The sequence below is a fragment of the Triturus cristatus genome, chromosome 1_2 (genome assembly GCF_964204655.1).
Source record: "Triturus cristatus chromosome 1_2, aTriCri1.1, whole genome shotgun sequence".
Classification (NCBI taxonomy): domain Eukaryota; kingdom Metazoa; phylum Chordata; class Amphibia; order Caudata; family Salamandridae; genus Triturus; species Triturus cristatus.
In genome coordinates this window covers 1,118,966,177-1,118,982,588 of record NC_140580.1, presented here as the reverse complement: position 1 = coordinate 1,118,982,588, position 16,412 = coordinate 1,118,966,177, and the positions used below count along the sequence as shown (strand labels likewise).

General features: G+C 48.3%; 1 protein-coding gene across 18 annotated transcripts in view; it reads right to left on the bottom strand.

Annotated features, from left to right (window-relative positions):
- GAPVD1 (GTPase activating protein and VPS9 domains 1) overlaps positions 1-16,412 on the bottom strand; it is a 486,206-nt gene that overhangs the window by 156,904 nt on the left and 312,890 nt on the right. For all 18 annotated transcript variants that reach the window (XM_085613786.1, XM_085613788.1, XM_085613789.1 and 15 more), the window contains one exon: positions 10,939-11,061. In XM_085613786.1, coding sequence (XP_085469912.1) covers positions 10,939-11,061 — 123 coding nt within the window. The remainder of the gene's footprint in view (positions 1-10,938; positions 11,062-16,412) is intronic.

The window sequence follows — 16,412 nt, the reverse complement described above, 5'->3', positions numbered from 1 at the left end:
AGACCCAAGCTCCCGAGTAAGGTTTTGCTCTGGTTTCATCTCTACTCGTTCTTTTTGTATTAGTTCGCGTTTCCCAGACTTACACTTAGGAGTGGATATTCTCATTAGATGCAGTGTAAGTGTGTTTACTGGTTAGTTTATAGGCTCCATAGGTTTGCAATGCAGGGCTAATCTCCGGCAAGCCGCTGAGGGCTAATGGATTCGTATAAACACCCAACCACGTGGGTACAGAAGAAACGAAACCAAGAATTGTTTAAACAAGGATTACACGGTACACGGCACCCATAAGGAAGACATTTTGGAATCGAGCCCTCAAACCACAAAGGAGGTGACCTGCAGACACACACGCCCACACACACACACACACACAGACACACACACACACACAGAGACACAGACACACACACACACACACACACACACACAGAGACACAGACACACACACACACACACAGAGACACAGACAGACACACACACACACACAGACAGACACACACACACACAGACAGACACACACACACACAGACAGACACACACACACAGACAGACACACACAGACACACACACACAGAGACACACACACACACACACACACAGAGACACACACACACACAGAGAGACACACACACACACAGAGAGACACACACACAGAGAGACACACACACAGAGAGACACACACACAGAGAGACACACACACAGAGAGACACACACACACAGAGAGACACACACACAGAGAGACAGAGACACACACACACACACACACACACACACACACACACACACACACACACACACACACACACACACACACACACACACACACACACACACACACACACACACACACACACACACACACACACACACACACACACACACACACACACACACACACACACACACACACACACACACACACACACACACACACACACACACACACAGGATAAGGAATATGCTACTTACCAGTATGCATCTGTTCTTGGCATGTAGAGCTGCAGAGTTGTACACTTAGCATAGATCGCCATCTGGTGTTGGGCCCGGATGTTTGCAGTTTGTTTTTGTTCTTTGGACAGTCTTTGGAAGTCACGAGTTCGGTGACTCCTCCTTCGGTCCGTACTGCGCATGGGCTTCGGCTCCATCCTCAGATTGTTTTTCGCCAACAGGGAAATGATGGAGCGTAGTAATAACAGTGAGAAACCCATGTGTGTTATATCTAAATAAGATGGACTGGAACGGATACAGGTAGCCGGGGAGGCGGGTGGGCGTGTACAACTCTGCAGCTCTACATGCCAAGAACAGATGCATACTGGTAAGTAGCATATTCCGTTCGAGGCATATGAGCTGCAGATTGTACACTTAGCATAGATTTTATAGCAGTACCCAACCTTAGCGTCGACCACCGGTATCCGTTGCAGCTGTTTGAAAAAGTGTCTTTAGTACAGCCTGGCCCACACTAGCTTGTTGCTTGGAATGCACGTCTACACAGTAATGTTTTTTGAAGGTGTGCGGTGTTGACCATGTGGCTGCTTTGCAGATGTCATCTAAGGGTATGTTCCCTAGAAAAGCCATAGAAGCCCCTAACTTTCTAGTAGAGTGGGCTTTAGGTGGAACAGATAATGTTCTTTTTGCCTTTTGATAGCAAATTTGTATGCACTTTACAATCCACCTAGCTATCCCTGATTTAGAGATGGGGTTGCCTTTATGTGGTGGAGAGAAGGAAACAAACAATTGTTTAGTTTTCCTGAAAGGTTGTGTTCTCTGTATGTAGTACAGTAAAGCCCTCTTAACATCAAGTGTATGTAGAGCCCTTTCCGCAACAGATTGAGGTTGCGAGACAAAAACAGGTAATTCCACCGATTGATTGAGATGGAAGGGAGAAATGACCTTGGGCAGAAACTTTGGATTTGTACGAAGTATTACTTTGCTGTGATGTATTTGTAAGAAGGGTTCCTGTATAGTGAACGCTTGTATTTCACTAACCCTTCTAAGGGAAGTAATAGCTACGAGGAAAGCTGTTTTCCAGGTGAGGAACTGTAGCTCACATTTATGCATTGGTTCGAAGGGCGGACCTATTAGCCTTGTAAGAACTACATTTAGATTCCACACCGGGAAAGGTGGTGCCCTGGGAGGAATTACTCGTTTAAGGCCTTCCATATAGGCTTTAATAGCGGGCACTCTGAACAGTGATAAATGCTGTCTGTTTTGTAGGTAAGCAGCAATCGCTGCTAGGTGTAGGCGTATGGATGAATATGCCAGGTTACACCTTTGAAGATGGAGTAGATAGCATATGATGTGCTGTATGGATGCATCTAAAGGGTTGATTGTATTGTTACGACAGTAAACAACAAATCTCTTCCACTTTGCGGCATAGCATGCTCGAGTGGTAGGACGTCTGGCTTCCTTGATGATGTTCATGCAATCGGGGGGAAGGTTAAGGTACCCAAATTCTAAGATTTCAGGAGCCAGATCGCAAGGTTGAGCTGAGCTGGGTCCGGGTGCCTGATTTCTCCATGGTTCTGAGTTAGGAGGCATGGGGACAGGTGCAGATTTTGATGTGGTACCACCGATAGCTGTAATAGTGTGGTGTACCACGGCTGCCTGGCTCATGTTGGGGCTACCAGAATGAGTGTGAGGGAGTGCTGTTGTAGCTTCCTGACCACTAATGGAATTAGCGGGAGAGGTGGAAAGGCGTATGCAAAATTGCCTGACCAGTTCATCCATATCGCATTGCCCTTGGACAACGGGTGTGGGTATCTGGCGGCGAAGCTTGGGCATTTTTTGTTTTCGTGGGTGGCGAAGAGGTCTATCTGAGGATGCCCCCACTTGTGGAAGAATGGGCGAAGAACTTGTGGATGCAGTTCCCATTCGTGTAGTTGTTGCGTTTGTCTGCTGAGCAGATCTGCCATGGTGTTTTGTACGCCTGGAACGTGCTGTGCCAGGAGAAAGATGTTTTGAGGAATTGCCCATCTCCATATGCTCTGGGCTAAGCGGGAGAGCTGGGGAGAGTGTGTCCCCCCCTGTTTTTGAATATAATACATTGCAGTCATATTGTCTGTGCGAATGAGGACTGCTTTGGCTGAAATCTGTTTTTGAAAGGATTTTAGGGCTAGAAAAATCGCCAAGAGCTCCAGGTGGTTGATGTGGAGCGACTTTTGCTGTGGCGTCCATAGACCTTTCATTGTGAGGTGTAGGAGGTGCGCTCCCCAGCCGGAGAGCGATGCGTCCGCTGTTAGAATCACCTGAGGAACCGGGTCCAGGAACGGCCGCCCTTTGGAAAGGTTTGTGGTGTTCCACCACTGCAGAGAGTGATGGGTGCGGCCGTCCACCAACACCAGATCCGTCAGCTGTCCTTGGGCCTGGTTCCACTGTTGTGCTAGGCACTCTTGGAGTGGACGCATGTGAAGTCTTGCATGAGGCACTATGAAAATGCAAGACGCCATCATCCCTATTAGTTTCATGAACACTCTTGCTGGAAGAGAGTGCTGAGGAAGGAACGTTTGGCGCAAGGCTTGTATGCTTGCGATTCTGGCTGTGTTTGGATAGGCAATACCTTTGGAGGTGTCTATAGTGGCCCCGAGATATTGCTTTGTGTGAGATGGTAGGAGGTGGGACTTTTGGTAGTTCACTGTGAAGCCTAGCTGGTAGAGCAGTTGGATGGTGCTGTTTGTATGTTGCACACATTGGTGGTAGGACGCGGCTTTTATCAGCCAGTCGTCTAAGTAAGGGAAGACGTGAATATGCTGACGTCTGAGGTGTGCTGCTACTACCGCTAGTCATTTGGTAAACACCCGTGGTGCGGTGGTGACCCCGAAGGGGAGAACTGTGAATTGGTAATGCTGACCGTCTACCACAAACCTGAGGTACTTCCTGTGAGAAGGGTGTATTGGGATGTGAAAGTATGAGTCTTTCAGATCTAAGGTAGTGAGAAAGTCTCCCTGACAGAGGAATGGGAGGACTTGTTGCAGGGTGACCATGTGGAAATGGTCTGAATGTATGTATGCATTTAGAGGCCGGAGGTCCAGAATGGGCCTCAGGGTCCCGTCTTTTTTCGGTATTAGAAAATACAGAGAGTAGACCCCTAGATTTTGCTGATTGACGGGGACCTGCTCTATAGCGTGTTTTTGGAGGAGGGAGAGTACCTCCTGTTAGAGCAGTGAGGAATGTTCTTGAGACATTGGACGGTGCCTTGGTGGGATATTGGGTGGGGTAGATGTTAGCTCGAGACAGTACCCTGACCGAATAATTTGGGTCACCCATTTGTCCGATGTGATGGATTCCCAGGCGTGGATAAAGTGTTGCAGTCTGCCCCCGACCGGAGTGGGATGGTCTGGGGGGAGCGGAGGGAAGTCATTGTGCGGGCGGGGTGGCAGAACGGGTGGTGTTAGTTTTGCCCCTGCCCTTATTGTTGTTGCCTCTGTATCCACCCCTTTGATAGCCCTTTGAAAAGGTATTTTGCGGAGGGGACTTGTAGGAGGTAGAGGCGCTGTCGGTGGAGTAGCCTCTGCCTGTGCTACGAAAGGATGAGCGCCGAAAGGAGCGTTTGGGGGTCTGTGATTGTAATGCCCCCATAGACTTTGCTGTGTCCGTGTCCTTTTTCATTTTTTCTAATGCTTAGTCTACCTTTAGCCCGAAGAAATTTTGTTGGTCAAAGGGGTGATTTAGTATGGATGCCTGGACTTCTGGCTTGAACCCTGAGATCCTGAGCCAGGCATGGCGACGAAGCAGGACACTAGTATTTATGGCTCTAGAAGCAGTGTCCGCTGCATCGAGGGCACATTTAATGGAGGTGTTAGTAATTAGCTTTCCCTCCTGTATCATGTCATGAGCTTTACGTTTGTGTTTTTCCGGGAGGTGCTGCATAAGAGCCTCAAGCTCATCGTAGTGTGCTCTGTCATAACGCGCAAGCAGCGCTTGTGTATTCGCAATGCGCCAGATGTTCGCGGCTTGCGAGGCGGTGCGTTTACCAGACACATCTAGAAGTTTCGATTCCTTATCTGGCGGTGGGGCCTCACGTGAGGACTGGGAGTTAGACCGCTTTCTAGCTGTGGACACAACTAGGTAATCTAAGGGAGCAGGGCCCTTAATGTATGTAGGGTCTGTGGGTGCCGCCTTGTACTTTTTTTCTATTCTAGGGTTTAAGACCCTGGCCCTGACAGGGTCTTTGAACACCTCTGCAGCATGCTTGGTGACACCCTTAAGCATGGGCAAGATAGCTGTGGGCTTATCCTGAATATCAAATGTATCCAGTAAGAAGTCGTCTTCCACTGGTTCACTATGCATTTCCACCCCATGGTAGTGTGCTGCTCTCTGCACTAAGTGGTGAAACCCTAGTGAGTCCTCTGGGGGAGATGGCCTGGATGGGTAGAGGTCATCTTGAGGCACATCCGGTATGTCAGGGTTTTGGTAATCTTCCCATGGGTCTGGGGTCCCCGGTGGAGTGGGGTCCATTGGGGCGTCCGCCGGGTCATAATCTGGATCCCCGTAATCCGAATCTGGGGACGGGGTCGGGGAATGATGAGGCAAGGGTGGCGGAGACCTGGGAGGGGGAGGAGGGGGAGGAGGTGGAGGAGGAGGAGGTGGTGGGGAGGGCACTCTGAGAGGAGATGTGGCAGAGTCCTTCCGCTTGGGCGGTGGAGGAGGAGCTGGTGTGTCAAGACGTCTTTTCTTGATATCTAAAGTCAATAGCCCAGTCTTTGGATCCTTAGATAAGGTCTTTTGATAAGGATCTGGTGTAAAAAGGTCCAGTGGCGCCGAATCGTCCGCTGGCGCCGATATTTTCGGAGCCGAGGATTTGGGTGGTTTCTCTGCGCCATGCCTTTTTGGAACCTCCGGTTTTTTCGGCGTCGAGGTAGACTTCGGCGCCGGAGCGTCGGTGCCGAGGGATTTGTGCTTGTGTTTTGTCGGCACCGAGAGTCCAGGCTTCGGCACCGGTGGCTTCGGAGTCGAGCTGGGAATCACTTTCTTCGGTGCTGAACGGTGTTTATCGGCACCAGGCGTCGGCTGGCTCGAGCCCGAGCTGCCGTGAGACTTATGAGGCTTCGACACCGGGCCCGAAGGTGGGGTGTAAGAAGCTGCGTGTTTGGTTTTACCCAGGCCTGCAGGCGAGGGTGTAACCTGAGTCTCTTTGGTTTTGGGCGCAGGGGTGGGAGGGGGTAGAGTACTCACGACCCTCTGCGCCGGTGTGATGCCCTCCACGTCGGAGTCGTCGGCCTCGGAAGCGCGGACGACGTCTTCCTCCTGCTCGGTGTGTTGTTGCCCCGAAGCTCCGGTGTCGTCTCCGAAGATGTCCGGCGGAGCCGCGGTCGATGAGTGCGCCATGGTGCGTCGAGCTCTTCGATCCCGGATGGTCTTTTTTGATCGAAAAGACTTACAGGCGGGGCAGTCTCTAGCCTCGTGTTGTGATGGACTGGATCACAGTTTAGAGCCGACAATAAACATGCGCTCGCCATCTATTTTCGCTTGTTTATATTTGCATCGCACTTTCACTTTAAGTCAAAGAGCCATGCAAAAATAAACACGGGGCTGAGTGAAAACAGACGACCCCATAAAGATAAGAAATTGCTTTGCGACAGCAGCAAAGCAGACGACCCTGTCTGGATCAGCCGGACTAAAGGGAGAAAGGACAGTGGCCTAAAAACCTCATTTCCAATGGCAGGCCACCGTGTAGCATAAACGGTGACGCCAGTCAATGAAAATGAGGAGCGGTGCTTGGAAACAGACAAAAAAAAAAAAAAAAAAAAAAAAAAAAAAAAAAAAGAGTTCAAGCATTACTACAGTTCCTGTTCATCACAAATGTTCAAGATGAACTCTGACAACATCCAAAACCGACTTTGATTTTGGAGCTGCCAAATCATACAAGTCACAACATAGTCTTTGTACCTTGGTCCACTGAAGTATACTTACTCGGTCAATAATCTTTAGATCTATTTGATAGCAGTTGCCCTTTCAACAAACTTAAGGTACTAAACACACACAAGTCTCAATCAACAACTATTGTAATCAAATCAGTGAAATATATTTTGGTGGCTAAAGTGATTGAGGTTCATGGCAATATTTACTTTTAGCAGGGTTCAGACCATATTATTCTTTAATCGAAGGCATAGAATATTTTGAAAATGGTAAGGCTTTGTCCACTGATCTATCCACTGCATTAGTTGCCGGGGACTTCATTCACTGTAGTTTTTTTCAACCTTTATTGCAAACCTCTTAAATGTTGAAGCTGGCTCACATTCTTTTTGGCATTTTGAGGCAATGCCCTCAGTTTGTGTGGATTTGCTTTGCAACACTATCAGCAATAGTATGGAAATATCCCCTGCATTGGAAACGGGCATGTGTCCCAGCAAGGGATGTTTGACTGCTTGTGAAACTGGTAATCTGACTTCTTCTTTGACTCTGGCATCAGTGGCGTAACGAAACTTGAGGGGGGTCACCCTGCAAAGTGCAGGGAAGCCCCCCCCCCTCCAGACTCTAGGAGCTTTCAGGCTAGGATACTGTGCTGAGGGGGTCCCCTAGAGCTTAGCCCCCCCCTGCACTGCAGGGGCCTTTGTTATGCCACTGCCTGGCATCATGCTAAGCTAGCGCATGTGCAGAGGCTTAGGCGTGACCCTTGTAATACGAGGCCTTGAATTGGTTCTCTGTTTTGAAAGAGCGTGCAAAGCCTGCCTGCGGGCATAGGACAACTGTCTATGCACTGTGAAACTGGTAATCTGACTTCTTATTTGACCCGGTCATCAGTGGTGTAATGAACCTTGAGGGGGATGGGGCGCTGCAAAGTACAAGGAAGGCCCCCCTTTGGACTCACCCAGGAGCTCTCAGGCCAGGGTACTGTGCAGAGGGGGTCCCCTGGAAGTCAGGGCCCCTCACACTGCAGGGGCTGCGGGCGCCTTTGTTACACCACTGCCTGGCATCATGCTAACCTAGCGCATGTGTAGAGGCCTAGGCGTGACCCTTGTAATACAAGGTCTAGAACTGGTTCTCTGTTTTGAAAGAGCACGCAAAGCCTGCCTGTAGGCATAGGACAACTGTCTATGCACTATAATGAGTCATATAAAGCAGTGGTGGACATGTGCCAAGATTATGAGAATCAGCAGTGTGACCAGAACTGTCCTTCAATGTCAGGCAAAGTGTAGTTTACTGACCCCTTATGTATGAAAGTCCGCTTTTTTACATGGTCACCCCCACGTTTTGCCTGGTACATCATGTGATTTTGACTGAAAGTGCACTGGGTTCCTGCTAACCAAATCCCCGGTGCCAGAGCTCTCTCAAAGCTGTATAATTTTTCCCCCAAATGCCAAACCTTTAGCACCTCTGTAAGTCCCTAGTATATGGTACCCTGGTAGCTAGGGTCGGAGGTACTGAAGAGGGTCCTTAAGGGCTGCAGCACAAATTGTGCCATCCTAAGGGACCCTCACCAAGCACACGCAAGACCGCCATTGCAGGCTGCATGTCTTGGTGCGGACAAAAGTGACAACACAGCATGTCACGTATCCTTATGTGTCATGTCTCCTATCACTGCATGCAAACTTTTTAAGTCACCCCTACAGCAGGCCTAACAGCCCTAAAGCAGGGTGCTGGAGATTACATGTGAGGACATACCTGCATGAGCAGACATGCCCCTGTGCTAGTCAGTACTTCTGCTGCCAGTAAGTCATTTTACAACATGTGCTGGACACTGGTGATGACAAGTTCCCCAGCTACATGATAGCTTCACTGAAAATAGGGATGTCCGGTGCCAAACATCTTGTATAGGTAAACCCACACTGATGTCAGAGTTGGATTTACCAATACATGCTCCCAGAGGGCACCTTAGAGGTGCCCCCTGAAAACCTACCAGCCTTCGGTGTGCTTGCTGACTGCCACTCAAGACGCTGTTCTGACTTCCTAGGGTGAGAGCCTTTGCTCTCAGGAGACCCAGAACAAAAGCCTGTCTGGGAAGAGAGTGTAACACCCCCTCCCACAGGATAACCTTCTGATTAGCCTCTTTGGGCCGCCTAGCTTCAAAGAAACGGTCGCCCTTTGGAAAGCAAATCTGGTTCCCCTGTCCAAAGCCCCCTTGGCACTTGCCAGACGGGAAAATTAGCTAGTCAGATAGGCGCGCCACCTCCAGGATAGTACCACGCCTAAGGTGGTTTACTGTGAGATGGACATGGTTTTTCAGAAGTAGCCATCTTGGTGATAGTATACATATTCTGGGACAGGGTTATGCCCACTTACCACAGAGGTGGTCATTTAAGGGCATAGTGACCCAAAGGGTCAGTAGTCTATCGGCTACTACCCTACACTCCCCTAACGCCCCTAAATTCAGTATATAGGGGAGTCCTTGGAAGCAGAGAAGCAGATTCTGACAACCTAAGAAAAGAAAGGGGACCGAAAGCCACAAAAGCTGAGAAGAAACAGCTGACCTGGTACCAACCCTGCTGGCCTGTCTGCATTTCGCAAAGGCAACTCCCCCTGCAGCTGTGACTCCAGAAACTTGGGAGCAGCACTGCTTGCATTCGAAAAATACTGAAGACCTCTTGTGAAAAGAATCTCTAAAAGAGAAGACTCCGAGGCTTCCCGAAAATGCTAAAACCAGACACCTAAAGCCACCACTGCACCAGTCGCCTCCGGCCCGGGTTGAAGTGGACCACCGGTGTCAACAAGGTTCCCCAGCTCTCCAGAGTTTGAGTCCATCGTAGTTTCACCCCTCTTGGACTCCCCGACGGCACCTGCAGCATCTGCACACAGGCCCCCTCAACCGCGACAACTCTGGTAAACAAAAACCCCAGGCATCCCTGCATCCGTCGCCCCTGGGCCTTGGAGAAGAGGACCAAAGGTGTCCCACCGTTCCCGAGCATCGCAAGATCAGAGTCCACTTGCTGGTTCAGTACGACTGGCTTCCTAGCCAGAGTCTGCAGCCTCTTTTTACAGTGACCGATCCCCAATGAAACACATTGTGCTCCCGAAGCTGATTTGCACCCTGCATCCATCCGTCCTCGTGCGTCTGGTGGTGTACTGTTGGTGCTGCCTTGGACCTTGCCCACCACTTACCGTAACTCCTGGAGATTAGTCCTGTAAGGTAATGTACTGTACCTGGCTACAGAACTTGTTCTCCCTTCCATAGGATAACATAGCAAAACTCAAAAATTGCACTGTCCACTTTTTAAAGTGAAAAAATTGACATTTAAAAACCTACTTTTCTGAACGATTTGTCTCTGATGCCAAATCATATATAAAGGTACTTGCTATTTTTATAACTTGGTGTGGATCTCCTTTTTGAGTCGTGTTGTCATTTATTAATCATTGTGTCTATTTCAAATGTCTTGCCCTCCTCTGTGTTAAGCCGGAGGCTGCTCAACCACACTACCCCCTAACCACACTTTAGGATTGCACAGCAAGCCCCTATCCACTCATAACAGAACCCATGGACTCTTTACACGGTATATAAACTTATTGATATAACACAAAGAGCCAGCTTCCTAAACACTTCCTCACTTAATGAAGGGGTGAAACGATGATACTGCATACTAATTTTGAATTATCTTTATGAAAGTGCAAGACATTCAAGTGGAAGCTGCAGACTTAAACCTGCTTTTTAATCCAGCCACTTGACTGTAAATCATGTGATTCCCCGCAAATCACTTTATCTGTGTGCCTAAAATCTGTAAATACATAGAAAATGCAAGACTGTAAACATGCAAAACAAAACGCCATTGTAAAATTAAAATGTGGACATCCACTGTTGATGTACAGAGCTCCCTTGCTATCCAGCTAGGTTTGCGTTCTATAAATCACAATACATATATGAAAATATATGTACACAAAATGGCTAGAAGTTTAAGAATGAATATTTAATTTATGTAATTATTCTTTGGTTGTTTTTGGTTATTTCAAGCGCATATCTGTCACAATGTATAACCTACAAAAGCAAGCCCATAACAAGCCTCCGAGTTTTACCTGTATTTTCATAGCTCACAATAGCAGCTTCTCCTGGGCTGGTCCGTTTCATGGCGTTTCTGTATTTGTCCAAGATGTCCTCTGCTGCCTGCGCTTGTGCACTAAGCCTGGGATTACCATCATCTGAAAGAAAAAAAGAGTGACAAGTGAAATAAAACTTCTCTTCATTCATAAATATCTATAACGGAATGCAAAATATAGAGTCCCAATTTAAATATCCATGTAATCCATAAAATCATTTATATTACAACAAACACTGTACCTAATTTAATTGAAGATTATATAAATGGCTGAAATTAAGAAAATAACTAAATTGCCATAAAAAAAAAAAACACCATTAGGTTAGTAAAAGTTGTTTATATACAACATGACATGCGGACCTTGTCCGCCATAAACCATCTTACTCCATAAAAAGGCTCTGCCATAAACCATCTTACTCCATAAAAAGGCTCTGACAAAAAGGACAGCTGCAACCATGCACCTCTCCATCCACAGAAGAAGCCACACCTCTGCTTCATCACCTTACCTGTTGGACCCCATAAATCACTTATTCCTTAGCCCTAGGTCAATCCAAAAACAATCAAGAACTTCACTGGACCTAAAGTGCAACAGCAAATGCTTCTTTTATAGGAGACATACCACATGTGCATCCCTTCTGTTCCTTCAAACACCATGACTGCGTATCTCCTTGTTAAGGTAATGTCACGTGGTCACTAGGGACATTGTAGCCATCTTTAAGTTAGCATGAGCCAGGTAACCATGATGCTGCTTTTGTGCACGTTACTACATGCCTTTATTTTTGCACAACTCTGTTTATACCATTCACATGAGAACGCTCTGCTGTGCTCGTTCTCTCTACCTGTTCCTGGAGTTTAGTCTGAACATGATGAGCAAGGTCGATAAACAGTGCCCCTTGTTATTCTCTTCTGGTCAGGCCCTAGCACCTAGACTAAACATACGAATGCAGCTGTTGTTGCTGGAGACTCGTACTTTGATATTATGGAGATGCATGCTTAGGTAACATACTTGACATGTGACCTTTCCATGGAGAAGAGCAACGTGCACATGTGATGTAGAAATAAAACCTATGGCCTGAGGTATGGGGTAGGCTGACAAAGCCAAGAGACATTCTAAAATATAATATTACTTCTTACCAGGGGGAGGGAGCAAAGGCACTGTAGTCCTTTCTCCATAATCTTTGTATAATGACGTCTTCCTTTATGATGTATGGCCTCGCTGCAATGCTAACGATATTGGTGTTATGCTTGTTGTGGCATGTATACTGCATTTTAGAGCACGTTCGTTAAAATAAATATTTTTTTTTTTTTTTTTTTTTTTTTTTTGAAAAACCTTTATTGACATTGCAACCAAAGACAAGTATGGGCCTACAACCCTCGGGGCCGGCCGCTAAGCAGTTAAAGTAACAGCAAGCAAATCTTAATCACACGCAGCACCTCGGGAAGCAGATTCTCCATGCTAGTATACTCTAGTCCAGTGAACAGCCCAAAGGGGAAACCAGGATATAAAAGGTTTTCATTTTACAATAAGGGATAGAAGGATCAGGTGCCAATCAAGTTCTCAGCAGCGAAAAATGGCAGGCAGAGTAGTGAACGTCAACAATGAACAGCAATCTATCAAGTCACTGGCGCTGAAACAGGAGGTTCAGGATGTGGAGGAATGTCACGAGCCGTTTGCGCCTGCAGTCCCCTGCCCTAGGGCCCAGAAGACATCACGGAAATTGATGCACAAATAAAAAAACAATGATTGGCAACGAAGGAAACCTACCGTACTGACCCCAGAAAAGAAAGACAAAGAAGAATAAGAGAAGAAAAAGGAGGCCATAGGAACAAAGTAAAGGACTAAAGAAGCCCCTCCCCCAACCCCCCACCCTGCACCTCTGCAGATGACTACGGCCCCCCCCCCCCCGCAGTGTGCCTGTCGCCCCGGAACCAGACCCGAAATATAGAAGAAACAGAGAAAAAGGGGAAAGAGAGGAAACCCCCCCTAACAGAGAAGGGGAGAGAGTAGTAATAAACTGGAGGAGGGCCTTCAATCATGCCCCTGGCTTCTCCCTCCCGCACAATATATTCCTTCCCAAAACAAACAGTAAACAACCAAAATTCGACCATGTCTAAGAGAAATGGGGAGCATTATTCACAGACTACACTATTAGTTATGCCGTGAGAGCACACAACCCCCAAGCCCGCCCGCCTATTAAATGACAACCTCTGAAGGATCAGCCTTATCCTTGGCCACGCTTTGCGAATCCACCAATGCATACCCAGCGACCCATTATCATGTCCAAAGTTACAAGGAAGAGGAGCGTCCAAAGAAGACCAGGAAGGGACACACACATGTAGGGAGGATGTCTCTGAACACCAACACAGTCATCGTCATGGAAGATCACCTTTCCCAGTACTGCCCCAGGGCCTGCGCCGCACACAAGGTCCAGGAAGGAGGAATCAGCCAGAGCAAGCGACCGCTGCGGGAAGATCGCCCGGGTCGCCGGAGGCCGCGCCTGGGACAAAGTCACCACCTTCTGCTCAAGTCCAAAATCTCCGGAACAGGCTGACCCCACAGCCAGCCGACCACCCGCTGCCACAGTGTCCGAAATTTCCAGCTGTCCCTTATTCACAGAGGCGGTCACGTTACTTTCCTCCTGTGTAGGGTGAAGCAGATCCTTGTGTACCTGGGGACAGGCAGACCGCAACTGTTCCGACGCTGACGCAATACCATCCAGCTTCCTCCCCAATACCCGGGCGCCGTGAACCAGGGTGGAATGAAGGGCTCCGAGAGCGTCGAGAAGGTCACCGTACCCCAGCACAGCCCCCTGCGCTCGCTCCGCTACGCTCCTCTGCGCCACACACTCCCAATCTTGCTGTGACCCAATGTACAGGATGATAGAGTCCATCCCATCAAGATGGCCGCAGGGCAGGGCCACCCCAGATGGGAACCGGGACTCAGGCACAAGCGCATCAAGTTCCATGGCCCTGCAAACAGGGTTCCGGAGGCAGGCAAAATATGCATCCAGTGTGTGGTCACAGGTAACAATCGTTCTCCTCCTGGGCCAGTGCCCGCGAAAACCGGGAGCAGCCCGCGCAAATCGGGACGAGCCACAGGCCGCGTCCGATCAGTGCACTGGCGAGGGCCCAGGCAATCGCCGAAAGACCCTGGAATCGTCACCCCGGGTATGCACCCACTACGCCACGCTCGATGGTAGGAGCGACCACAGCGAGATTTAGGCCAATATTCGCTCCGCTTCGGTATTCCGACTCCACCCGGTCACCAATGGCCGCTGTTGTTGAACTGCCGCCCGGCCATGTTGTCCACCCGAGGTCCCGGCTCCAGGGCTGCACAGGCCGCAAACTTCAAATGAACATTTCTCAGGCGGTACCGCCGCCAGAAACTTCAGGATCACACGATCGGTTGCCGCTCTCAATCACCAACACGGGCATGTAGCACAGGCTGAGGATCACATGCAGGATATCTGTGCGGGATGTGGAGGTTCACGGAGCCGGGAGCCTACGCTGCCGTCCCGGTCGCCATCTTGGCTCCTCCTCCTAAAATAAATATTTTAAACTATCTTCGTGTCTCTGTCAGATCTTATTGTGGACAGGTACGAGAGTGTTAGAGAAAAGGTGTGTCTTATTATCGCGATTCCTGGGTGATCCGGGAGTGTTGTGTTCTGGGGTGTCTAATCATTTGTTTCTCGGTTTGTGAGTAGGAGAACAAATGAGACACTATAACTAGTCGGTCTTGGGATCATGGACACTAAGGTGGTAGGAAGGCACGGCCTCTATGCACCGAAGTCCCATAATCGAGCGCATAATTCTGTGTATGTGCAGAATCCCTGCAACAGTAATACCCTGTTAAAGTAACATAAGTGATAGATAGGCGCTACACAGACACCAATGGAATATATTTATATTCACAAGACCCTCTAGCTGAAATATAGGTTAACACTGCCATCTACTGTGATGTCCTGGAATTATAGCAGAAGTTGATGTGGAGACTTTTGTGCTTGTTACTCCACAGGCCTTGTATTGTGTGATCCTGGAGATGGGCACCCCAACCTGTTAGAGAGGAGTCTGCTGTGAGCACGATCTGTGGAATAGGGTCGATGAAAGGCCGTCCTTCTGATACATTTTGTGGGTTCCACCACTGCAGACAGCAATGGGTGCGGCCGTCTACCCACAGTAGATCGTTAGTTCACCCTGTGACGGTTTTCCACTGGCGTGCTAAGCATTCTTGTAGGAGACGCATGTGGAGTCCTGCATGGGGTACGATAGCGATGCAAGACATCATCATTCCCAGCAGTTGCATGAAAATTCTTGCTGGTAATGATTGGTTGGTTTCAAACTGTAGTATTATAGTCTGAATGTTGTGAATTCTGGCTACATTGGGAGATGCTAGAGCCTTGATTGTGTCTAGACTGACTCCTAGGGAAGATTGCGTCTGTGAAGAATGCAGGTGGGATTTTTATGCATTGACCGTAGCACAGTTGATGAAGTAGGTCTCTTGTGGTGAGTGTGACTTGGACAGTTGTGATAAGTGCTGGCTTTGATGAGCCAGTCGTCTAGGTAAGGGAAGACATGAATGTGTTGTCTTCTGAGATGAGCTGCGACTACTGCTAGGCATTTGGTAAATACTCTGAGAGCAGTAGTCACTCCTAACTGGAGTACTTTGAATTGGTAATGTTTGTCTGCTATCACAAATCAGAGATATTTGCGATGAATTGGAACATGAAAATATGAGTATTAAGTCTAGAGTAGACATAAAATCGCCCTTTTGTAAAAGTGGAAGCACCTGTTGAGGGGTTACCATGTGAAAGTGCTCTGACAGAATATATTGGTTTAACTTTCTGAGATCGAGGATAGGTCTTAAGGAGCCGTCCTTTTTAGGGATAGGAGAATATAGAGAGTAAACCCCGGAATACTGGTACTGTAATGGGACCAGTTCTATAGCTCCCTTTAATAAGAGAGATTGCACTTTGTGTAGCAATTGTAAGTGGTCTAAAGACAATTTGTGAGAGCGAGGTCGAATGTTTGGAGGATTGTTGGTAAGCTCCACGCAATAAACACTTTAGATAATTTCGATCACCCATTTGTCGGTTGTTATAGATTGACAAATTGAGAGAAATTGTTGAAGTCTTCCCCCGACCGGTGCGATATGGTCGGAGGGAATCGTGGGGAAGACACTGCTCATTAGGGAAAGGGGAGTTACGGGGTGTGTTGCCCTTACCTCTGCCCTTAGAGCGGTTTCCTCTATATCTTCCCCTAAAAAAGCCTCGAGGGAGAGGACTGGTTAGTACCTTTGGAGGAGGAGGTATTCTGGTATGAGGGTGTGGTCTTAAGACCCTGCTCTGTAAAAATAGTGATGAAAGGAGACTTTATTTGAAGGAGACTGGAGGGCTCCTTTGGACTTAGCCCCTTCAGTATCTTTCTTCATTTTCTCATGGGCCGGATAGACCTCAG